A 22,697-nucleotide genomic window follows, 5' to 3' on the forward strand; every position below is an offset into this window, starting at 1 on the left:
TTGAATAAACTTACATTCAATGGAAAAATCGCCAGCCGTTTCACCCATAATGCTGATGATCTATCTTTTCACAAGATAAAACAGACTTCAAATCACACCTTTATCGTAAAAATGGAACATTTGAGGTTTGAGTCGTTTGAAGCCTAAATGTAGGCAATTAGTAAAGTTTAAAATTTTGGACGTTTACTACCGGTATGAGGTGGATTAGATGTGGCTGTCGACTGTTTTATAGGGCTTAATAGCTATGTAAAGGCTAGGTAATAATACTCTAATCAAGAGAATTAAGCCAAAATGACCATAAATGTGTTTTGTGACAGGTTCTTGACGTATTATTTTATAAAATTCTCTCATATATTTCATGAACCAGTAATGCAATAATATCAATGGATTCTGTTCTTTGAGTTTGTTGTTCAAAAAATTGAATTTCTTATGATTTTTTTTCTTTTGTCTAATGCCAACAAAATTGGCAAAAGTGGAGTTTTTAAAACTCTCTTTTCATCAAGACATAACTATTAATTAGATCTGCTTTGCATGGTTCAAACTCTAGAGATAATTCAATTTGCCAAAATCGCAACCCTTTTCAGCCTTGATCACTCACTTAGCCCCGGATAGATCTGGTTATCCCCGTCAAAACACGACACACTGGAGTCTGCCCAATTCATCCCTTTCTTAAAAAGAAGCCTATTTTTAAAAACCCACCTCGAGCGAAAACGCTTCCGCCGTCAATCATGCGTCATCGAAGAAAGTGAATCCGCGAGCATCAGGATTGACAGCCAAACAAGAAAGAAAAAAAAAACGGAACAAATAACCAACAAACTCATGGTTGACAACGAAACAAAAAAACATGCAAAACGCTTGCATAGGTAGAAAACTGTTGTCTAGGACGGTGTAATCGGTTCGGCACGACCACGACACGATCGGGCCACTTTCTTTCCGAATCGAAACACCAAAGCTTCTTAAGCTCGGCCTCCAATCCAACGCCACGAGTGCCGGGTGTTGGGAGGCGTTGTGTTTTTTAATTATCATCACACACCGCGGTGCGCGAATTTCCCACGAGTATCATGTGGAAGGAGTGCGAGAGAAGAAAAAAAAAGCTGTCTCACTGTTCGATCCTTTTTTTACGGTTTATGGGACGAGCCTGGGCCGGATTGGGAATGAGCGGGAAAACGGTTTTGTTTAGCCGGTGTGGACAGTGGTGGCATCGATGACGCCTTGGTCAGATCGTGAGAGTATCTGTGGAGGGAGACTCGCGGTGGGATATCTTCGAGCGTGACCCGGTCGCAGGCTGGACACGATTTGGCCGGTAGTGAAAAGTGTATGGTTTTGTGGTGTGTCCACAATCGTGTGGGTGTGTGTGTCTGACGCTGTGATAAAATTAAAATTTTCACACCAAAGAATAGATTGCTAGAGAAAAGCACATTAGGAGAATATACCAATGAGTGTTTCTGAAGAAAATCTCTGGGAAAAATATTCACATACAAGACCGAAAGTAATTCTATATGATTGGCGATCAAATCTAAAAAAAAATCTGAGTAGCAAGTAAAGCAAATTGTCAAGATTGAAACACTTTTAGGCCCTCACTAGGATTTTGAAGATATTTCTTATGACTTTATTTACTCCACCAGATTCCAGATTGCACACATCACACTTTAATTTTTACATATTTCATCATCAATTTCCTGAATCTTCTTATCGACTTCTGGACCGTACCTGGAGCCCTCCTTCATCTTTCCAGCCTTGATCAGTTCCTTCAGATCGAACGCCTTCTTGAACGTCTGCCCGGATTTACTGTCAAGCAAACACTTGTAGTACTCGTAGGCCCGTTTGTTTGCCTCGGCACGTTTCGATTTGCCTACGCATGTTTCCAGATCCTCGCCATGTGTACGACTCTGCTTGATATCGTTCAAAAGTCTGTACAGCTTATGATACTGCAATGAAAGTTCGCAATGGCTACTTCACTACTGCAACTGAATTATGCCCAGTTACTCACATTTCCACTTCCATTGCTTTCCACAAAATCGAGCGCCTTCATACAACAATCGATGTGATTGTACATGTCCTGCGATTCGAAAAGTTTGTACTGGCGAACTTCGCACAGTTTGGGCTTCAGCGATGCTGCCATCCTATCCTCACATTCTTTCACCGTACCACCCTTTTAAGAAATTTGTTTTAATATTTAGATTTAACAATAGATTTCGGTCTGGAACATTTACCTGTACTACCGATACAAAGCAGAGTGCGGATAAGGAGATGAAAATCGTGTCCTTTAGCATGTTGCTTTACTTTGAAGCTTGCTCTTCGATTTATCACAGAAAATCTCTACATATATACTAGAGTGTATTGTTTACACATTAGTACTTGATGACAATATCATTAGCAATTTACATCAATATTGAAACAGAGTTGACGCCATGTTTGTATAAGACAGGTGTACTTACTGACATCATCAAACGAGATTCACTGCTTTCTTTCAACTTCCATTGGTAAGAATATGAGAAGTATGTCTGGAGTGATATTCTGCACAATAACCCGGCATGTGATCAATAATTACCGGTACGAATTGTTATGAGAAAATTGACTTTAGAATATTAGATATCACGGACTAGATTCGGAGGATTCAGGAACCTGTACTTGCCAATAGGAGTATAAAGTGCTCCAACAAATCAATGATTCGGTTTGGTGGTCTCTATTTTCAACGAGTTTAGCGTAACAAACCGTGTAACGATCTCCAAAACTGCTCTTTACAAGTCATTTTTGTTCTCTATTCGAAACATTTGAATTGTTCTCGATATTATTTCCAACGTCTCTCAATCCAATTTATCGCATTTTCTTGCGCTATGTAATGTAGCATGAAGTTTATCTCAATCCCCTTTGCAACTAACAATACTCAAAACAATCATTCAGCAGGCAACTACACTCAGTATCGTGTCTAGCTCTGTTAAGTGCAGTTCTATTTCTAGTGATGCAGTTGTCGTTGCATTCAGTGCATCTGGTTTTATTCTCGGTACCGCTACTTACGCTATTCTGTTCTACATTGATAAGCCCAACAGGAGGTAACCAGGGCTGCAACTCCACTGCTACAGTTGGTGACGGTTCGGAGGCATTATCGCCGGATGACACACTGTTTGCTCACTTGCGATGCTTCGAACTGTTTGCCAGTAAACAATCTGATCAGCGAGATCATGATGCTGCCGACTGGTTGGGATCAAACGAGCGTTATCTGCGGAGAACGGAACGAACTCCAAGCTTTTTACATTGTGTATTGTGTCGCATGAGACTGTTTGATGAGCTACATGATCGGTTCAACGTGAGATATAATTAGTTTATTTTACTATGATCTAAACGTTGTCTAAATCCAAGCTTGCCTTTAGGTAACCGTAATCAGAACGCAATATAACGCGTACAAACCATGGATGACACTAAGCGAAGAAGCAGTCAAGAGCTTTATTAACGACATAGAAGCAACGGGAAAACTAAACAGCTCAACCACAGGAAACTTGTATGATGCCTTTGAACAACTATTCTACGATCACTACAATGCCTTCTTTCAACTCTTCCTGCGAGATACAGCTGTACTACAACGCATGCATCACGATAAGGTAGTGGAAACGCTGCGACTAACCGCAATAAATTCACCGCTTAATCTCTCCTGAAACTCTGTTTTTCAGTCCTGTTCAGTACGCAAACCGAACCAAACTGTAGTTCAATTCTGTGAGCAACGAATGAGTGCGGAACTGTGGGACGATATCTGTCACATACGCGCGTACGAGATAAGCAACCGTACCGAAGCGATGGAAAGGCATATCGCTTGCATATTCCGAGGCTTTCAATATCTGGATTGGAATAGCTCTATTCATGTGAGAAAGCATGACAGAGAAATCTGTAGAAGGGCAAATGGAGTTTTGATTAAAATTTCTATATTTTTAGACAAAAGAAATTCAACGAGATTATGAGCTGATAGGATCTCTTGACGAAGGTACCAAAAAGTACATCCACCAGTGCGCTGTGGATGCAGCGCAAGAGTTGGAGATCCCCAAACGAAGTCTTGCTATGTACAGCTGTCTACTGGATGGAGCTTACAGCGAGAAGTTTAAAGAAGCCTTTGATTATCACGAAATTCGTTCCGGAAATCTTACATTCATCTTGAAGAACCTCCCATACGAAAGAGATCAGGTGAAACAACAAATATTAGCATTGGATAAGGAGCATTGTAATGAACATATGTGATAGATTTTTGATTGATCAGTAACTATCAAACTTTCTTAATATTCTGTCTACAAGACTGGAACAAGAACAAAGAAGCGATAAGTTAGGCTTTACCACCACAAATATACTGCCAGCAAAATTGATATCACTGTGCAACCTTGAATGCACAACGCAGTACCATTACTCCTTCAAGACTGCACGAAATGTGGGCGTATAGAGCCGTATGTTGCACCATCATTAAACGGGTGACACAGGTTGAAGTTTTACTATCGTACTCGCGGTTCTCTTAGCCGAAGGCTCCAAGAAACCATAAAACTCAACTTTCAATTAAAAAATAAATAGATACACATGACTACTTCGGATACGGTACGTTTTTCGCGTGTTGCTCGGTCGTCAGTATCTCGCAAACCACGCAGTCCGGTCGGTAATTAAGTGCGAAGAATTGATTTTATGACAAACGATTAAACTCGCCTCAGTCGGGCTGAACAATACCCCTTGCAAACTGGACCTCGCTTCGCCTATCGTACAAGGAACTCCATTTCTGGAGTTGAGGTGCACCTGAGCACCATTGTTGGTGCGTGGATTGAGATAGAATTGACTCGCTGGCCAGTGGAGAGTCATTTATATTTCTATGAAATTTAAATTGGCGCCTCCTGGCGGTAACTTTACGCCAAAGCAGGAGGAAGCTTGTTTTTTTAATGGACAAGACTGCACCACTGCACCGACACATACCGGGTGCAAGATAAGAGTGAACATTGGTGAACCACCGCGATACAACTATTTTTCAATTAAAATAAAGGAAAGCTCCAACACGGACCGGCGCACTGCGTGGGTTTGGGCCGCGTTGGACAGGAGTAAACGCGCGCATCATAATATCGTGCGCACCGTGCGGGCCAACACCTACGAAAATAGATTATTTCTGTATTTATTTGCCACTTGTACGAGTCTTGGCTCTTTGTGGGATAGTGCAAAAAGGAAAAAAGGGAACGAATTAATCCGCTGGAGGAATGGTTGTACACGCACCACTTGTTGCGGAGCCGGACTGCTCTAAGAAGATTGTCGTTAAAGGTGCTTTCCGATAACTGCTCCGGGATCTGGTTTACGAAGTGACATTTAATTGAGACTATAAAATGGCAAGTTGCGGATGCCTGTAGGCAACATGAGCGATCATTATGTCCTAAGCTGACACCTGCTACGGCGTTTTCTCTTACGGACATTGGAGATATACTTTGATGAACTTGTTTTTAAAACTTTGAGTTGCCCGTAGAAGATCTTTTCAATTTATTTTGATAGCACACATTGCAGATCAAACAATTTTTTAGCATTTAAACAGCTTATTCACTTCGCGCATCAACTGTTGCACTTTTGTCCGATCGAATCGATCACTCTCGGGCCATTTAGATGCCAATCTTAGCTCCTGGAGTTCAACTGCGTCCCTGAAGTTGTGTGCCGACTCTGTCTGTAGCATGCAGCAGAAGAACGCTGCAGAACGTTCTGCTCCAGAGAGTTTCTTTGCTTTTGACAGGCAAGCATCCACACTGTCGGTGAACACACCATCATGATTTTCCACTGCATCTAACGCACTTAGCACGGTGCTTCTCTGTGAAAGTTACACGAACTTGCATTATGATCCTGGAAGGGAGGTGGATTAGAGAACTCACCTGAATTGATCCACTTTCATCGGCAAATCCTAGCGCAGCCAAAGCACAGTGTATGTATCGATCTGCATCGATTCCTCTCGTTACACGATACTGTCGAACATCACAGACTGTGTTGCGAGCCGATTCGGGGAATTGTTTCACGCAATCAGTCACTGTTTGTGCTGCTACACTGGTACAAGTCAATACTAGGAAAAGGACTGCTAGACTTAGTAGGACACTACGTTTGCCGAACCACTTCATGATGACGACGATGACTATCCCCGTGGAGCAATCAACTTTGACTGCGCTATATCGACGTTACAAAGCCTTACAGCAGTAGCTCAGAATCAAGAAGCAAAGATGCATGCGATGATAACAAGAGCTCTTGTCCATATTGAACAACAGCAAACAGAGCGATTGATGATCACATTGAACAAAGCTTGATTGTAAACATAACAAACTTTTATTGTGATGCTGTCAAGTTAGATTACATTTATTCTCCCGGATTCCTGATTGTGTCCTTTTGGTAACATTTTAACATAAATTGTCATCAATTTTCTTCATCTCCTCATTCACTTTGGGGGAATATTTAGAGCCCTGTGGGAGTACACCAGCATTGATAAGTTCCTTCAGATCAAATGCCTTCTTAAACGCGTTTGCGGAAGTGGATTTTAGCAAACACTTGTAGTACGCATATGCCCGCTGGTTTGCCTGAGCACTGTCCGATTCTCCAACGCACATCTCCAGGTTCTGGTCATGATTATTGGCCTGATCGATCTCTTTCAATGAGTCGTACAGCTTATGATACTGCAATGGTATGACACTCTGATTAGACATCGTTCTTGTACGAGTTGATTAAATGTAAAAGATACTGACATCCCCACTTCCATCGTTGTTGACAAAATCGAGCGCCTTCATACAACAATCGATGTGGTTGTACATGTCCTGCGATTCGAACAGTTTGTACTGGCGAACCTCGCACAGTTTAGGCTTCAGCGATGCTGCCATCTTATCCTCACATTCTTTCACCGTACCACCCTATAGAGCAAAATTGCTTTAAGGTTTAGTTTTAACAATAGATTTCGGCCTGGGACATTTACCTGTACTACTGCTACAAAGCAGAGTGCGGATAAGGTGATGAAGATCGTTTTCTTTAGCATGTTGGAGCTTGATACTTGACTTACGACAAACCAAGTCTATTTTTATACTAAAGTGTTTGTTTACCCATGATTGATTGATGAAGAAATCATTAGCCAGTTATGTCAATATTAAAATACAAATGAAGCAATGTTTTTATAAGACAGCTGTACCTATTGACACATTAAGGCTTTTGTGTGTAAGTTGTAGCCAAGTAATTTCTGTATTTGGACATTATCTGCTAATGAGTTGCTTGAAGCCTGATGGGATACTATAAAAAATTCTTACAATCTGTCAGAGTGAAGTAACAAAGCACTTGACCACGAGATCCATTCGTTGATTGAAATTTCCAGAAAATAAAATTTTGTTTTTAAAAAATGGTGTCGTACACTAAGGGTAAAATTAATTTAAAGAAATTTATTCATTCCTGAAGATGACCGGCTAAGCTGGATTAAATTGTGTCATTTTATTAATAATTTTTTTTTGAAATCCACCCTGGACACTTGTGGTCCAATCAACTTGCTTTGTTTCTGTTTTCGTGTACAAAAATTCATGGGAAAAACCATCTAAGAATAACAATTTGACCTACTAAAAATTTGTCTTAACTCAAATAATATCCATTTTCTACATTGTCCTCATGCGACTGCAGAGGATGATTCTGCTCCTTAAAAATATTAAAAGATCTTTAAATTTTACAAGCACTTAATCAATGACTCTCTAGAGATTGCGCAACTTGAATACAGAGTATTCCCTGAAATTGTTTAAAACAAATCTGGACTAGATGAATTCCCTCAACGTTACAACTTGGCGAGTAAATTTCAATGTCCTTCTTCAATAGTGCGCCATATTCTGCCTTGAATTTCTTTGTTGCTTGGTATATCTGACATGTTTATTTACATCCTTAAATAAAACCCTTTTGCACTTTGGTTTGCAATCGTCCTTTTATTCATATTTTTCCCAGTTTCATTTGAATCGTCTTCGATCGATTCGCCTTAATTGCATAAACCGTCATCAATTTCCTTGACCTTCGCTGCAACAACACTCGCATCAAACGGTGCACCCTTCTGTAGCTTACCGGCCTTCAAAAGCTCGTTATAGTCAACTGCATTCTTAAAGCTGGTCGATGAACTTGTGCCCAGAAAGCACGTGTAGAAGGTGTTTGCCTTCTTCGCATTGCCAACGTTGGATGCTTGCGTTACACACTTTTTAATGTTCGCGGGATGAGCAACCGTACTGTCAACAGTTTGTAGCAGTGTCAGCAGCTCACTTTCCTGCATTCCAATCGGAGTGAAGTGTTAGTGTGCGCTATTTAACTATTGGAAATGAGCTTACCTTAACTCCACCATTTTCGTTAACAAACCCAACAACTTCCAGAATGCACTGCATGTGCTTATCCATATCATCGCTGTTAACCGGTGTGTATTGGCGCAGTTCGCAAACTCGGTCCCTTAGCGAGGCTGGAATATTTTTTTCACATTCTTCCACCGTTTTTTCCTGTCTTGCCTTTTTCAAGTGAGAAAAGTTTAGATAGCTATTTAATTGAAGATGGTTCAGAAATGAAGTTACTAATCGAAGTATAAATACCTGCCCCAAAGAGATCAGACACCACACCAAACCAAGCGTCAGTAAAAGTTTGTTCATCATGATGCTTCCTCACCGTGATCTATGAACCAGTGAGCTAGTGGCGAGATGTTTTATAGTTGCGTGTTACTACCTACCAGCTGATCAAATTAATATGAAGAACAAGTGTCTTCTGTTAAGCAAATAAGTTACGAAGGAATTTTAAACAATTGCATCCTCATCAATTAATAAAAACTTTTCCCTAGTACTAGTACTAGTACCTAGTTCTAGGCTGTACGGAGCATTATGGAGAATTGCATTCACTTTCCATATTGTCCATGCAAGAGCTTCTCGGAACTATTTCCATTCGTTACTTTGAATCACGGTTTAGTCATCATGCAAACGCACTACATTTTACCATAAGGCATCAAAAATAAATCAAGTTTATTAACGTATCAAGCATCGAACGTATTAAGTTGTACAATATTTGCATTGCATTTGTTGATTTTCATCCCAGGGAATTCTCCCACACTAATGGTTTGAAGTTCAGTTACGGGGAGCGGCCTAGGGATTAGCGTAGTTTAGTAATCCGCTCGCCAATATTGATATTAACGTCAAAATTCTCAAAAACGATCATTTTGATAGGTTTACGTGACTGGCTTTCCCTGCACGGGAATGGCTTATCTCGCGATAAAAGAGCTCTTGAGCATATACAAGCAACGGTCTGACTCATCAATCGTTTTGGTAACAGAAGGTTAATTGATTTAGCATGGAGTTACTTGTGATGAGAACTTTAAATACATATAAGACAATATTCTACAACTAAAAACAGTAAATATTTTATAGTTTTCAATGCTTGTTTATTATCGTTTTGCTGTTGCACACAACTCATCATCAATTTGCTTCATTTCCTTGGAAACAGTTTCAGCATTAAAGGGCTTATCTAGGCTGAGCTTGCCGGCTGCTATTAACTCCCCATAATCTACCGCCATCTTAAATGCCTGTGCCGAGCTAGTTCCCAAAAAACACGTATAGAAGGTGTTTGCCTTACTATCCGTGACACACTCATCTGCTTTTACTTTACATTTTTTAAGATTAGGTACATGATCCAGGGCAGAGTCAACCATATTCAGAACACCGAGAAGATCCTGGAACTATTATGCTTATAAGAAAATAGACATTCAATTTGCTTGCCATTCTTGATTTAACAAGTGGGATGTGTATACGAACCACAAGTTCACCATTGTCCTCCACAAAGCCAATCACCTCCAGTACACACTGCATGTGTCTGTCCATATATTTGCCTTCAACTGTCTTATACTGACGAAGCTCACAGATACGGTTCTTCAACGATTCAGGAATATTCCTTTCGCATTCTTCAACAGTTGTCTCCTCCCTGGCCTGTAAAAGAAACAGTTTGAAAGAGCATTTTAATCATTTGGACATGACGGAAAGATACCGAAGACTTACCTGCCCCAAAGAGACCATGCACCATACGAGGGCAATGTTTAGGAACACCTTTCTTAACATGTTTCTTATTCAGGTTTGCGTTTGATACTGTTGATGGTTACACTTCAAGGGAGACTGTTTTATTGTAAGAGACCTGCAATTCTAACAAGCTGCTTCACAGATTGTATTGAGTAAACAACGTGAGCAGCAATGTTTGATCTTTGTCTTCTAAGTTTACTAAGATGAATCGAATGCAACATCGACATCGAACTGTCAACCGATCAATGAAGTTCAGTGATGATTAATTTAAAATAGCTTTCTTCGAATAGACTTGTAAATAGTCTAGTACCAATCGTTCGGTCAGGCCTTAGAATTTGACAAAGTTTTAAAGCAAAATTTTTCGATGTAGATAATTTGTTGCGAAAGGTCATGCAGAACTTCATGTAGGGCCTGGAAGCACTTTCGGTAATAGGTTGTCTGGTTGTTATTCTCATGACGTGATAAACCAATTTAAATCGACGATTGCAGCATACACTTGTAGAACACGTAGGGTTATTGACGTTTTCATAGCTTCTCCTTCTTTCCTCCACACGATTCCAGATTCAAGCTATGCTTACGATCCTTCTCGATCGCGTTCACTGATTTGATTCCTGCATGATACTGTGAAGACGGGCATTATGTTGGAATTATGCCATTGAAACGAATTCTTTATACAAGCTCAACTTACGTTTCCATTTCCATCCGAATGGACGAATCCTAGCGCCCTCATCACACAGTCTATGTTGGATTCAATATCGGGCCTATCGAAGAGCAGTTTGTGCCTCAACGTGGCGAGCATACGTTTTTCGCACTGCTCAACATTTCGGGCTCATCTAGATAGTAACTTGACATGTATAATATTTGGAATTTGTTGAAGATTTTAGCATCACATTACCTGCACAATGGCGAGCACTCCGCATGTTACAAGAGCAATATAAATCGCCTTTTGAAACATCATCTTATTGATGCTTGGTTGTGGAACTTTGACGATCGTTCCTGACCTCACTCTAGTACGAAATTTGCATTGTTTTTTATTATCCATATAATTGATGTTCTAAGCTGATATTAGCTTTCGTATAATGTTTACCTTCTTTCAACCAGATTATTTAAACAGCTGAAAGCAAATGCCACATCCGTCAACTCTACCAACTTGCATTGAACGCAAAGCGGAGTTTAATATAAAATATGCGATGAACTAACCTAAGACTAACTAAACCTATTTACAACCCAATGAAGGACTCGTAGGAGCTCCCGAGGTTGAGTTTTTATGATCTGTTCCAAATCATTGTCGTGCAGTTTTCTTCCAAAACAATTCAATGTTTCACAAATCGCAACAATATTTGTATGCTTCAATCGATCTTAGCTTTATTTCTTGTCATTCAACCATTCATCAGAACTTCGATCCAATTACTTGCAAATCTTATCATCGATCTGCTTCATCAGCGTCTCCACCTGGGAGCTGAACCGTGCCGTTGACGGAAGTTTGCCAGCCTTCACTAGCTCAGTCATATCGAACACCTTCTTGAACGATTCAGCGGACGACGATTGCAGCATACACTTGTAGAACGCGTACGCACGCTTACCTTTCGGCTTATCCCGATTTCCTCCACACGTTTCCAGATTCAAGCCATGCTTACGATCGTTTTCGATCGCGTTCAGTGGTTTGATTAGTGCATGATACTGTGAAGGAGAGCATTCTATTGGAGGGGAAGCGTTCAAAACAAATTCATGATACAAGCACAACTTACGTTTCCAGTTCCATCAGGATAGACGAATCCTAGCGCCTTCATCACGCAGTCAATGTGCTTTTCCATATCGTTCCCTTCGAGGAGCTTGTATTGCCGAATATCGCACAGCTTGTTCTTCAACGAGGCGGGCAAACGCTTTTCGCATTGCTCAACCTTTTTTGCTGCCTGCAGATAGAAAATGACGATGGTAATGGACCTTCTCTTGGGGAATTTTAAATCACATTACCTGGACTAAGGCGAGCAATCCGCATATTACAACAGCAACCGAAAACACCTTGCGAAACATTATTTTGCTATAGTTTTGTTGGGGATCTTCAATGATCGATCGACTTCACTTGCGATACTAATACTAGATAGGATTATTTGGACTTTTATAATGCTTAGCGTTGCTGTTCTTAGACATCTGCTGATGTTTGATTTGATTCGATATTTACCATCCATCATGTTGATTATTTGCACAGTTTGTAAGATATACCTCATCGAACAACTCCAGCAACTCTGCTGGATCCAATACAAACTGTCCAGTTCGAACTATGTCTTTCCTTGCTGCGTGTCATACAGTTTGCAATATACTTATACTTCTCCGTGCTTTCCTGTTGCTTTATCACGGTATCCAACGAAGGGGTAAAGCTTCAAATCGGATTAAACAAACTTAAGCCTAACTAACCCCAAACTATCTACCTTTACCTCTTCTCTTGCAGAACGTAATCCGACTCCACCCAACCCAAAGGTTCCCCATTAGCGAACGAGCGTGTCGATGAGCTGCAAATGGGACGATTCGGTGCGACATAACGCTGGTCAGTGCAATAAAATCACTCCCCGAGGGTTCTCTGCTCGACGACGCAATGCGTGAAGCAAACCAATCATACCCGTAGGCACTCACATAAAACAGACTCACCCCCCCATTTCGAGCTGTCCGTGTCGTAAGCCTAATAGGGATTGTGTTACATTCTCCTTGGCCGATCGAAATGCTAAAGGTGGCGCTACGCTGGTTGTCCGGGAGGAAACTAGGATCTCTGCCACTCTGTAGCAGGTGGAAGTAGTTTAAAAAAAAGGGGAGAAAACTGATCGTTTAGTCTAGTGTATTGTCTCTTTGTGTGACGAAATGTGACCAGTGATCACACGTCCTATGGTTACGCAGGTCACTAACGCCCGCCGAACACTAATTTATTTCAGCCTCGAGACAAAACACTGTATCGTAAATTTGCTTTATAGCATCAATTAAAGTGAAATAAAATATTATTTAATTTCTCCCCAATACTCCCACTACCAACCCCACCCATCTCCTCCAATTACCTGCATATCTGTGCGATAAATTAGCGATCTTTATCGCTTGGCCGGGTACATCTCACGCGGACATGATTAGGATGCACGGCCGTTACCTAGCCGGCTTAGTATTGTGACCGATTTAGACTTGTTTTGCTGTTTTCGCTGTCTCTCTTGATGCGCCCACGCGACCAACCGATCGGCCGTGAAAGTGATCGCTGTCGATAGCAGGCGTCTTCCACCTGCTGATGATGGCCCCCGATGCGTTATTGATGAGTCCAATACAGGATGCTCGGTCTCGGTTGTCTTTTGGGCGAAAGAATTTCTGGTGATTATTGAACCGCTGGATGCACGATATCACATGTACACAGGTGACAATATGCAAATTAGCGCCATATACGTTCCATTCCACCGTGGCTGGACACTTGTCATCCAATGAAGTCACACTTATCATGCCCCTTTGCGGACTGGACGGATGCTGCTTGGAAGCCGATGTTGGCCAAGATTTATCATGACATTCGTTTCGGGGCTTTCGAGGCACCTCCCGAAAAGGAACCCAAAAAATAAAGGTGCATAATAACACTCATTTCGCTTACCTTACCCACCAACTGTACACCGTCGCTTATTTATGTCATCATTAAGCGCGACCGATTTGGCGATGTGTGTGATGCTGCACCACGCTTCTGAGCAATCGTTTCCCCGCCATTTTTTTGCATATTTATTCGGCTTGTTCGAAGCTGCAGACAGTCGCTGGTGCAGAAAAACACTTGTTTCGTGCACAGTTTGTAATAAATGGGTATATTAAGCTTGTGTGCATTGTGAAAGAGCAGAGGACATGGCATCATGTGGAGATCTGACCACAAAACCTTCAGACGGGAAAGAGTTTCGAGTAAATTGGTGGTAAAACAGATAAAGTAATTAATAATCAAAATGAAAGAACCTTTTGAATGAAGCATAAAGATCCTGCTTTACGTCAGAGCTTCCGTACGAATATTTGTGTATTTAAAAGATGGGCTTCAGCTTCAGAAGAGCTCTGTACTGTCGTCGACCCAATTACATACATTCGTATCGATCGATTTCGTTTTCGATCGCTCAATCACTCAATTGCATCACCGACGTGTTCATCATCAACAAGGGTACAACCCTCGGTATGAAGTGTCCACTTTACGCGATGCGTAGGAGCTACAAGAGCCTCCGCCACAAAGAAGGGAACCGTGCGTGGCCGTCACATTATGCTACCGTGTGATTTGCACTTGAGTTTGAATTTGGAATCCGAAACGGTACACTCCTGGTATTCCCCTTTCACATTGAAATGGAGGAGATGCGTTACTGTGTCATCCTCAGACCGAGGCGTCACGAGACAATCACGACCTTCAACGCGCGAGGTGTGGTGTACCACCACGCACATTCGAATTGGGTGTAGCCACCCAAATAAACGGTTAATAGCGATACGAAATAAAGCAACTCGTAAAAACATCCAAACGATGATCATGATGATGGTGGCTCTGTCCAGATGGTGCCTGGTGATCGAATAGTCTCCGGCAAGACCACCGACGTTGAAGCAGTGGTTTTGCAAAAACAGCAAAGCCATACGCCATTTCCAATGTGGCACGATCGCTTTTACGATCGTTTAGTTTGCTCAGTCAATGTCTGTGCTTTTTTATTAACAATACGGTTATAAACTCGTTCGCACGCCACCGCTACAATGGAACCGGTACCATGGGATGGATCAACTCGGTCTCAGGAAAGGCAACGCGCAAGGTGAATATCGTTATCGTCAGAATTCGTATAAATGCCATTCGAAGTGGACGAGTACCTTCGAGGGTAAATGTACCTACACTCGACGACAACTTTTAAGCTTGTTACGAGATAAGAAAACCTGTCGTTGGATTTTATTGTCCTATCGCCGGTAAGGCAATCTACCAATAAACATTAAAAAGGGAGAGTTTAGTTGCGTCATTTCCTGTGATCTTCGAGTACAGAGAGAGGGAGAGTGGTCGGTGATGATATCTAGAAAAAAAAAGGAGGATGGATAGGAATTACTATCCAATTCGTGCATTGATTACTCATCTCCATTTTGACACCTTTACATCCCGATCGCATCTAATAGTGCGTGTGTGTGTGCGCCACGGTTTTCTCAATTACTGCGCCACCGGAAACAGTACCACTACGAACAAAATGCTAATTTGTTACCACTTTAACGCAACTCCTCGCACACAATTTTTGGGCCACTGGAGCCTTATTTGGGATTCTAATATCGCGTATTTCGATGCTGTCCGTCCTCCATTTTTTTTTTTTTTTACTTCAGATGCCCAAATGGCGTCGAATTTTTGACCGTCACTAATAGACGCGTGCCAATCCAGCTGGTAGAACGTCTGTACGTCAGGCTTCCTGGTTGTGCGAGATCTTGTCCCGTAGAATGACAGGGTGCTTGTGTACAATTTATTAAATGCAACCGTACGCCTCCGCATGACCTCCGGTATGTACGGTTAGATCGGGCCAAACTCAGTGCCGGTGTGGTCGCCCCATGTGTCCGGGGAGTGTCTACATCAAACATGATCAGCTCGCAGACGCATACACACACGGCAAGCAAGCAGACAAACCAACGGCAACAAAAAAAAATCTCAATGCACATTGCCAACCGTCGGTGACTCCGCTAAACTGTTGAACCTATGGAACAGAGTAGCGCAAGTGGCGCCACGCGTGTACCGCCTGTCCAAAAACATTAACAGGTTGCTGACAGATTCAACGTCGTCGTTTGTTGCTGGTGGTGATTGTTCATCTCCCTACCCTACTGCGATCGCCCCACGAAGACTAAATCGCCTCAAAATTATTATAATGGTGCGCTTCGAGCAGCATTAACGCGAGAACCCGGGAGATGCGACGGATGAAGATGATGATGCGCGTGAATACACACGTTCCATTTTCATTCATATTTCATGCGCTTAGTCAAGTCCGCGGACCCTACGTCCACGCGTGTGTATGTGTGTTGTCTCGTCAATTGGGCGACAGGAAAGATTTTCATAAATCTGATTTGCAACCAAACGTTCCCAGTTTCGATTCTCGTACCTTTTGTTTGGGTCTCTGGTTTTTTTTTTTGTGTTTGAGGTGTTTATATTGCCTACAAGAAGAATGAATATAAAAAACGAACTCGCGATCGGTGTAGTGTCGTTTCGTTTAAAAGCCGATTTATTGTGACTAACAATGGAGGGAGCTATCGGACAAGCGAGGGTGATGATTATTTTCATTATGTTAATTGGTGACCAGTGGAGTAGTCCAATAGGGAGGGGGGGGGGGGGGCTGTCTCCTCAACAGCGTATCGTCACAAAACAGCGAGCTCTCCAGATACAGTCCAAATGAGAAGCGTGCCTTAAAACGTGGAATGTTTTGCATATAATGTGAGGTTATGTGGTTGTCTTTATGGACCAAATTTCTCTTCCAGGCGCTGCATAAAATATGGATTATAATTTTTCAAACTGCCTTCATAATTCAGCATTTTACGATTGTTTTTAAACGAGTTGTTTTGGGATATTGGAACGATTAGGTTCTCTTTTGTTAGCATCTGTCGTGTAAACAATGATCACGATCGTGGTATGATCCTGTTAACCTGAACAAATGTTGCTTAATGACGATTAATCTAACTAAACTTTCTAGTTTTAGCAACAGTGAACCTGTTCCGGGGACGATGAGATGAACAAATTTGCTTTTATGTTGTTGTCTACGATCATCTGCGATCGATCTACGGTTTGAGCCTCAAAAGACTAATATAAAGAAGAAATTCTTCTTCTACTAACGTTGTAGTACGTTTGATGATACCACGTAGTTCAATACTCAATCCTCACTGCGGAGGAACGCTTCGGATGGGATTTGAACCCCGGTCTTATTATTAAGCAGTTAACTGGAGCTAGATCAATTTCCAACTGGAAGAAATCTGAGGTACCTCTAAAAAACACGACCATATATCACCAAGACGTCACAATGATCTCAGTGTTACAAGTCTCCAAACTTATGCATCAAACAGATTGCATCTGGAATCGATTTTGACGGAGCTCCATATTTACCAAACATTCACCGAACCGAATTAATGATGCGTACACCGTTTTAATTAATAAATAACTCAACCACTCCAAGCACTCCAAAACCATGGCATCGCCCTAGAAGACTGCCAACCGATGACTCACAAGAACGATTGCCGACACACGAATTGCCTTCACAACAATTACTCCCTTTTATTCAATTATGGTGTATTTGAATAATTGTCGATCGTCGTTGAAGTCGAACGTCGTGGATTTGCGGTTTTTACCGCTGACATTGATGTCTTCGCGCCCGCTGCTAGGGCACCCGTCATTGGCGAAGTCACTGTAGAACGTGTGACATATGTGTGCCGATTCCTGTGGCACATTGTAATACACATAGTATAGAGCCTCCTCCTCGGTGATCGGCAACTTAATGCTTCGCTGCATACATTACACGCAAATCTCGCGATCGAGATTGTAGACGATCTCTTTCCGTTTTGTTGTTGTTGTTGGTCCCACTTGTGTGTCGATGGATCGGATCGATCGTTTCCGAAAGATTGCAAACGATTGAGGGTTTTATTAATTTCTGTGCGCTGTTATTGAATATTCCTCCCAGCGAAAAAAAAAGAACCAGAGCGGCAAAACAGGTGATCAATGTTCGAGACTAGGTGCGGCGCCATATTGTTCCTACAAGCTGTGACAGATGGACTATTGTTTCGATTATTACTTTGCTGTACTACTATTTGCTCCACAACCGTCCGTTCCCTGCTTCGTAAATAATAAAACTGTTCGATCCTTTTCACCGATACCAACCTACGCATCGGCGGGCGGGATCGCGATGCAAGCGTTTTGAAGGTTTTGCACACTGAAGTTGCTGCACCGAGGCGAGGGCCGGCCGGTGACTAACGCGCTAGGTTAAAGGCTAGGTTGTTGTAATATTAATTTGCAAACCCCTCTTGGTGTACGATCGGGGACGATAGCGTTCCTGGTCATTGGTGTGGAGGGACACTGAAGTCTTACCACAGAGTCTAGTGCCCCTAATGGTGAAGTGATGTGATAATGAAATTCAAACTTCATCTCACCAAACACCACCTGGAGCTGCTTCAAGTGGCCCTGTAAGTGGTCCCGTGGGTAAAGTGATCGAATGTCGAAACTAATGCAATTCGACATTTTCCATCCATTGTTGCAGTACTTCAGAAGAACATTTAAGTGTTCTTGTCTGATATTTCACCAAGCAATTTCGACACATTCGTACATCGATCATAAAACATTGTCTGGATCTTATTTATGGCTTCAAAAAGGTTTGAACTCTAAGCAGAAGAGATTCCTCAACGTGATCTGAACGAGTAGAAGTGGAGACCCTTTGCCTATTTGTGACTCGGACTGTATAACTTTTGGAAAATGTATTCAATATCCTTCACGATCGCCGTTCTTTGTACGGGCATCGTTTTAATCTATGTAACCGACACCGGGCCGATTTGTCAATGAAGAAGAGTACGCACGTTACTACGTCGCTTTACTATTTACAAATCAAAATCGATCCACAAACTGCAACTTCCTTCCATCCCGGGGTCCTTTCATGGCGAACAAGTTGGATTTAAATTAGATACGTTCGAGCCATGTTGGATGGGTTGACGCATGGAATATGGGACAGGTAAAACGGGAGTAATATCCGGTGGCAAAACCACAATGGTGTAGGAATCACCATTTGCTCCTAACCTAGCACCAACTCGATTATCATACACAGCTACTAAAATATGGATTATACTTGTAGCGCAATCCGGGCACCGCCGTGTACCGTGCCAGTAGCGAAGCAATCATGCGTCCGATATCTCGAGATGTAGAGCTTACCAGCTGAACATAAGCCGTCTGTTTCAGCTTCATTGCACCAATAGACGGCAGGCAGGAGTAGGTTTCTTCATAAATAAATTAACAAATAAACAAGATCGTAACCGTAACAATAACACGGCACAATAGCTCTCGGACTCGAAGTCCGAGTCATTTCATTGTTGTCTGGCCCGGAGGGTCCTGTTCCTGTGCTCGCGACTCTGCTTCCTTCCAACATCCGGAGCCGTAATCTGGAACACAACACCACACCAAGGTGGCCGATGATTCAATTTCCCCCTCCCCTGGTTGGCCCTGGTAGACTTTCACACCCCGACGCTCCGACACCAGATTCTCGATTCGCATATTTATGAGGAGAAATGGTGACCCGTGAAGAGGCAGTGGTTGGTGGAGGGTACTCGCGAGCCATTGGCATGACATGCGGACACAGCATACGGCGCGTGGGTTAACAGACGAGTGATCAGTGTTCCAGCAAGACAACTGGCTTGCTAGCTGGCGCTACAAGTCGTCAGATGGATGCCCTTCAAAAAAAACCTCACACAGTGTGTAGAGTACGGGCCATGGGTCGCGATTCTCGTGCTCCACCTAAACTTGACACCTCCTAGTTAATGGTAATGGGACCGATTCTTTATCCGCATAGCACCGTGTACAAACACGAACCGAGTCCGGTTAATAATATCCTCAGCTCGGGATACTGGTTCTGGGTTACAAATTTTGATAGCTTCCGATATGTGGCTCTACTCACTCACACACATATACAACGTGTCTCATCATAATTCCTTTCCCCGATACCCCCGAGGTTCGACTGGGTAATAAAGTTGTCTACGGCGTGATCTTGCGAAGAAAAATGCGTTTGCAAAATTTTTATCCCCAAGATATGCGGTTGGCACGAGCACATTCTGCGTCGTCAGATCGCGTACGTCACCCTAGGGGAGGGCAGCCGGGCGAGATATAGTGGGTAATCTGATTGCCATAAAATTTTCAAATGATTGCACAAAGGACATAATCTCCCGCCGTGCTCTGGAGTACCCCGTGTTACCGGGACAATAAAACTGGTCCATTTATTTCGCTTTAATAAAGTGAACTGTGAGATTTTTGCTCCGTCGATCATAATTCACTCGATCGCTCATATGCACGCAAGGGTGTCCTACCGAAGGCACCTTACTCGGTTCGAGTTGAAACCAGTTCCTGCCAGACTTCCAGACAGAGATTGATTCGTTACCAACAGGAACAGTTTCGCTCCAGATGTTTGGTCTAATTAACTCCGGGCTATCGCCTTGCAGTTGATCCTCGATCACACACACTGGACTCATAATTATCTTCAACTCACGAAAGATGACTTTCTCACGACTCATCCTATCCAGCAAATGGATTCTTGCGCCCATCAGTCGAATCTTCCTCGTTCTAATGATCATCACCTCATCAAGCTCATCGACGGTTTCGTTTAGTCTGGTGTGCAGTAGCCGGTAACTCCTTCTTCCCAGATCCACCGTACCGTATGGCAGCAACCATGCAGACGATTGGAGAAGAAACCGTCCACAGCACGATGCATAAATCACGCCGCTAACTGGAAAACGATTAATAAAAATTAATTACCCCAGTGCGATAATTCACGCCATTCTATCTTAGTGGCGTGAGGCGTTCGGAAAAACTGGCCCCTCGAACGGCATACACTCACGCGCACCCGGGAAAAGTGCGGAAACGTGTCTGACGCGTCGATTACGCGCACACGAACGTCCGCGCACGCCTTTTGCTTTTGGTGAATTATGGAGAAAAAGGCGCGCGCGCGCCGGTGAGTACCGTTTCCTTCCCCAATATGGCTGTGATGTACAGCATAGCGTGATTTATGGGATATCGGTCGGTCGGGTGGCCGAAATCGACGTGCGCTGGATGGTAGTGCATTGAGCGCCTCACCATACATCAACCGCCACAGCCTATAAAGAATAATGGAACGAAGCGTTGTAGCACTATGTTTAGAATTTGACACTTTATCACGTCGTTTATCCAGTGGTAGTACTTCCACAGTTTCCGCTTTCATGTGTCGTGTTTCTTCTTTCTAGCACAAGAGAGCTTCCTTTCAGAGAAGAGACAAACTCGTGCCAAAAAAGGGTGTGCAGTGAATGTGACTTTGAGAACAGCTGGCGGTCGCGCCACCAATGGACTAAGTTATCTCATTAACTGAAATGCGGCTAATCAGCTCATATTAACGATTGTAGATTTGTTCAAGTGTTTTGCTTCATTTTCAACAGGATATAGTTTAGGAAGCAGAAGGAACAATGGGAGAAATTATGTAGGGGCGGCAAACATGATTGTGCTAACTACCGAGCCATATCACGTCTATATGTTATAAGAAACTGTGGAGAGATGATTACTGGTCTCGCATACTTGGACTTCTTGCTAGAGATTTTGTTGAAAAACCTACCACTAATCCTCTAAAAAAGTGTCACAAGAAGCGCGAGCCTCGAAATCCGGACCAGAGCTATCCATTTCTTTATCTTCACTGATAGCATTGATATGTTCAAATCTAAACAAATTCCAGGAGTACGACAATACGAAAACGTGCCATCATATTTGATTATAAATAAAATTAATTCCAGAAGCACACTTTTCTGGGAAATTGTGCCTACTGTAAGCTTCTCATTGTGGCGGACCCTTAGGCCTTTGACGGTAAATTTTCGGACCGCCACTCTTAGGATCGATTTTCCACCGTACACAACATGATTGTTAAGACGATGTGGTCTCTTCTATAACAAGAAGTCGGAGCAACGAGATTCCTTGTTAGACGAAGTTTCTTTATAGGACTTGAAAAAGTCTCTCGGTATGCGAGACGCCAGATGTCCAAACCACTTATACAACTAGGTCTTCTGGTAGGACTCTCTGTAGACGAGCCTTGGACGACAAAGACCCCTGGATTTCGAGGTCTGTTGGTAGAAAAGGTCCTTAGCATGACAAAATTAATAACGGCTAGTAGTCCTGGTACTTTAGAAAACAAGGTGGGCGGGATTGGAAACTCTCGGTGGTATTCTCTTGGTAGATGAAGACTCTATGACATTAAAGATATCTCAATTTTTGGGAGATGAAATATCTTGGAAGACCAAGTACCTTGGACGACGAGGTTTTCGGGACAATTAGTGATCAAATCTGCACGATCCCCTGAACTATAAGCATGCCAAAAAAGAAAAAGAAGCTTATGTGTTTTATCTAGGCGCACGCCTTCAATTAATTAATTAAGTTAAACTTTTGATTTATTGAGTTTTTTTTTGGTTTCCTTTTTTGCGCTAAGTACGAGCGTCTAAAATTTTAATTTTTCTTCTCTCTTCCCCTTGCTTCCTTCGGCAACACACGTCACACTGCTAATACAGTTTGTATGGCTTTTTTGTTTTACCTTTTTTTGGTTTCTTAACATCAAAATGTATTTTTTGATAACTTACATTATGCGATCTAAAAATTGCTCCTAATTTGCCCGCTTTTGTTTCCATTTCTTTTTGCTTTTTTGTTTTATCACGCAGCATGTTCTTTTGAATGTGTGTTATGTCTCCTCCTTCACACGTGCTTCCGCTAATGAGTGCAAAAGAAAAGGGAAGAGTAGAGAATTTATCCACCTTCGGTCAAGAAGTTTTATGTTAATTTTTTCTTGCCTTATCCTTAGCATGCTCCTTTGCAATTTGAATTTTAAAACTGTTCCTACTTACAAACTATGCGTTTTAAGAGTTGCTTTTCTTCATTTTGTTCTATTTTGTTTCTAATTAGAGTTTGTCTTAGCTCCTATTTTGCTACCCTTAGTTGGGAAA

The 22,697-nt window shown here is 42.3% G+C and overlaps 9 protein-coding genes and 1 pseudogene across 9 annotated transcripts in view; 1 reads left to right on the forward strand and 9 right to left on the reverse strand.

Moving 5' to 3' along the window:
• LOC126565072 (beta-1,4-galactosyltransferase 2) overlaps positions 1-22,697 on the reverse strand; it is a 183,869-nt gene that overhangs the window by 159,578 nt on the left and 1,594 nt on the right. The gene's annotated exons all lie outside the window — the stretch shown is intronic.
• LOC126564457 (elongator complex protein 3) overlaps positions 1-22,697 on the reverse strand; it is a 244,733-nt gene that overhangs the window by 44,177 nt on the left and 177,859 nt on the right. The gene's annotated exons all lie outside the window — the stretch shown is intronic.
• Positions 1,650-2,299, reverse strand: LOC126560369 (37 kDa salivary gland allergen Aed a 2-like). Its single transcript, XM_050216330.1, has 3 exons — positions 2,214-2,299; positions 1,991-2,152; positions 1,650-1,928 (listed from the first exon to the last, which is right to left on the reverse strand). Exons 1-3 carry the CDS (start codon positions 2,271-2,273, stop codon positions 1,650-1,652), a joined length of 501 nt encoding a protein of 166 aa, XP_050072287.1. The 5' UTR covers positions 2,274-2,299.
• Positions 2,963-4,227, forward strand: LOC126560371 (37 kDa salivary gland allergen Aed a 2-like). Its single transcript, XM_050216332.1, has 4 exons — positions 2,963-3,307; positions 3,372-3,599; positions 3,669-3,857; positions 3,928-4,227. The coding sequence occupies exons 1-4, from the start codon at positions 2,963-2,965 to the stop codon at positions 4,225-4,227; spliced, it is 1,062 nt and encodes a 353-aa protein (XP_050072289.1).
• On the reverse strand, positions 5,523-6,107 carry LOC126565495 (uncharacterized). Its single transcript, XM_050222677.1, has 2 exons — positions 5,868-6,107; positions 5,523-5,806 (listed from the first exon to the last, which is right to left on the reverse strand). The coding sequence occupies exons 1-2, from the start codon at positions 6,105-6,107 to the stop codon at positions 5,525-5,527; spliced, it is 522 nt and encodes a 173-aa protein (XP_050078634.1). The 3' UTR covers positions 5,523-5,524.
• LOC126565911 (37 kDa salivary gland allergen Aed a 2-like) lies at positions 6,381-7,006 on the reverse strand. Its single transcript, XM_050223120.1, has 3 exons — positions 6,947-7,006; positions 6,723-6,884; positions 6,381-6,653 (listed from the first exon to the last, which is right to left on the reverse strand). Exons 1-3 carry the CDS (start codon positions 7,004-7,006, stop codon positions 6,381-6,383), a joined length of 495 nt encoding a protein of 164 aa, XP_050079077.1.
• Positions 7,976-8,627, reverse strand: LOC126565550 (37 kDa salivary gland allergen Aed a 2-like). Its single transcript, XM_050222739.1, has 3 exons — positions 8,568-8,627; positions 8,316-8,486; positions 7,976-8,254 (listed from the first exon to the last, which is right to left on the reverse strand). The coding sequence occupies exons 1-3, from the start codon at positions 8,625-8,627 to the stop codon at positions 7,976-7,978; spliced, it is 510 nt and encodes a 169-aa protein (XP_050078696.1).
• Positions 9,407-10,073, reverse strand: LOC126560372 (37 kDa salivary gland allergen Aed a 2-like). The gene is made up of 3 exons (XM_050216333.1): positions 10,014-10,073; positions 9,774-9,944; positions 9,407-9,697 (listed from the first exon to the last, which is right to left on the reverse strand). The coding sequence occupies exons 1-3, from the start codon at positions 10,071-10,073 to the stop codon at positions 9,407-9,409; spliced, it is 522 nt and encodes a 173-aa protein (XP_050072290.1).
• LOC126560373 (uncharacterized) lies at positions 10,557-10,986 on the reverse strand (annotated as a pseudogene).
• Positions 11,439-12,065, reverse strand: LOC126565539 (37 kDa salivary gland allergen Aed a 2-like). The gene is made up of 3 exons (XM_050222724.1): positions 12,006-12,065; positions 11,780-11,944; positions 11,439-11,711 (listed from the first exon to the last, which is right to left on the reverse strand). Exons 1-3 carry the CDS (start codon positions 12,063-12,065, stop codon positions 11,439-11,441), a joined length of 498 nt encoding a protein of 165 aa, XP_050078681.1.

This window comes from Anopheles maculipalpis, chromosome 3RL (genome assembly GCF_943734695.1).
Source record: "Anopheles maculipalpis chromosome 3RL, idAnoMacuDA_375_x, whole genome shotgun sequence".
NCBI classification, from domain to species: Eukaryota; Metazoa; Arthropoda; class Insecta; order Diptera; family Culicidae; genus Anopheles; species Anopheles maculipalpis.

Bases quoted from the DNA above. Each gene is read 5' to 3' on its own strand.
- LOC126560369 (XM_050216330.1), bottom strand. From the start codon at position 2,273: ATGCTAAAGGACACGATTTTCATCTCCTTATCCGCACTCTGCTTTGTA. The intron at 2,153-2,213 runs GTAAATGTTCCA...ATTTCTTAAAAG, and splicing joins GCTTTGTATCGGTAGTACAG to GGTGGTACGGTGAAAGAATG. The intron at 1,929-1,990 runs GTGAGTAACTGG...CTTTCATTGCAG, and splicing joins AAAGCAATGGAAGTGGAAAT to TATCATAAGCTGTACAGACT.
- LOC126560371 (XM_050216332.1), top strand. From the start codon at position 2,963: ATGCAGTTGTCGTTGCATTCAGTGCATCTGGTTTTATTCTCGGTACCG. The intron at 3,600-3,668 runs GTAGTGGAAACG...TCTGTTTTTCAG, and splicing joins AACGCATGCATCACGATAAG to TCCTGTTCAGTACGCAAACC. The intron at 3,858-3,927 runs GTGAGAAAGCAT...CTATATTTTTAG, and splicing joins ATTGGAATAGCTCTATTCAT to ACAAAAGAAATTCAACGAGA.
- LOC126565495 (XM_050222677.1), bottom strand. From the start codon at position 6,107: ATGAAGTGGTTCGGCAAACGTAGTGTCCTACTAAGTCTAGCAGTCCTT. The intron at 5,807-5,867 runs GTGAGTTCTCTA...TAACTTTCACAG, and splicing joins ATGAAAGTGGATCAATTCAG to AGAAGCACCGTGCTAAGTGC.
- LOC126565911 (XM_050223120.1), bottom strand. From the start codon at position 7,006: ATGCTAAAGAAAACGATCTTCATCACCTTATCCGCACTCTGCTTTGTA. The intron at 6,885-6,946 runs GTAAATGTCCCA...TTTGCTCTATAG, and splicing joins GCTTTGTAGCAGTAGTACAG to GGTGGTACGGTGAAAGAATG. The intron at 6,654-6,722 runs GTCAGTATCTTT...ATACCATTGCAG, and splicing joins ACAACGATGGAAGTGGGGAT to TATCATAAGCTGTACGACTC.
- LOC126565550 (XM_050222739.1), bottom strand. From the start codon at position 8,627: ATGATGAACAAACTTTTACTGACGCTTGGTTTGGTGTGGTGTCTGATC. The intron at 8,487-8,567 runs GTATTTATACTT...CACTTGAAAAAG, and splicing joins GTCTGATCTCTTTGGGGCAG to GCAAGACAGGAAAAAACGGT. The intron at 8,255-8,315 runs GTAAGCTCATTT...ATTGGAATGCAG, and splicing joins ACGAAAATGGTGGAGTTAAG to GAAAGTGAGCTGCTGACACT.
- LOC126560372 (XM_050216333.1), bottom strand. From the start codon at position 10,073: ATGTTAAGAAAGGTGTTCCTAAACATTGCCCTCGTATGGTGCATGGTC. The intron at 9,945-10,013 runs GTAAGTCTTCGG...TTTCTTTTACAG, and splicing joins GCATGGTCTCTTTGGGGCAG to GCCAGGGAGGAGACAACTGT. The intron at 9,698-9,773 runs GTTCGTATACAC...TAAGCATAATAG, and splicing joins AGGACAATGGTGAACTTGTG to TTCCAGGATCTTCTCGGTGT.
- LOC126565539 (XM_050222724.1), bottom strand. From the start codon at position 12,065: ATGTTTCGCAAGGTGTTTTCGGTTGCTGTTGTAATATGCGGATTGCTC. The intron at 11,945-12,005 runs GTAATGTGATTT...TTCTATCTGCAG, and splicing joins GATTGCTCGCCTTAGTCCAG to GCAGCAAAAAAGGTTGAGCA. The intron at 11,712-11,779 runs GTAAGTTGTGCT...TCTCCTTCACAG, and splicing joins ATCCTGATGGAACTGGAAAC to TATCATGCACTAATCAAACC.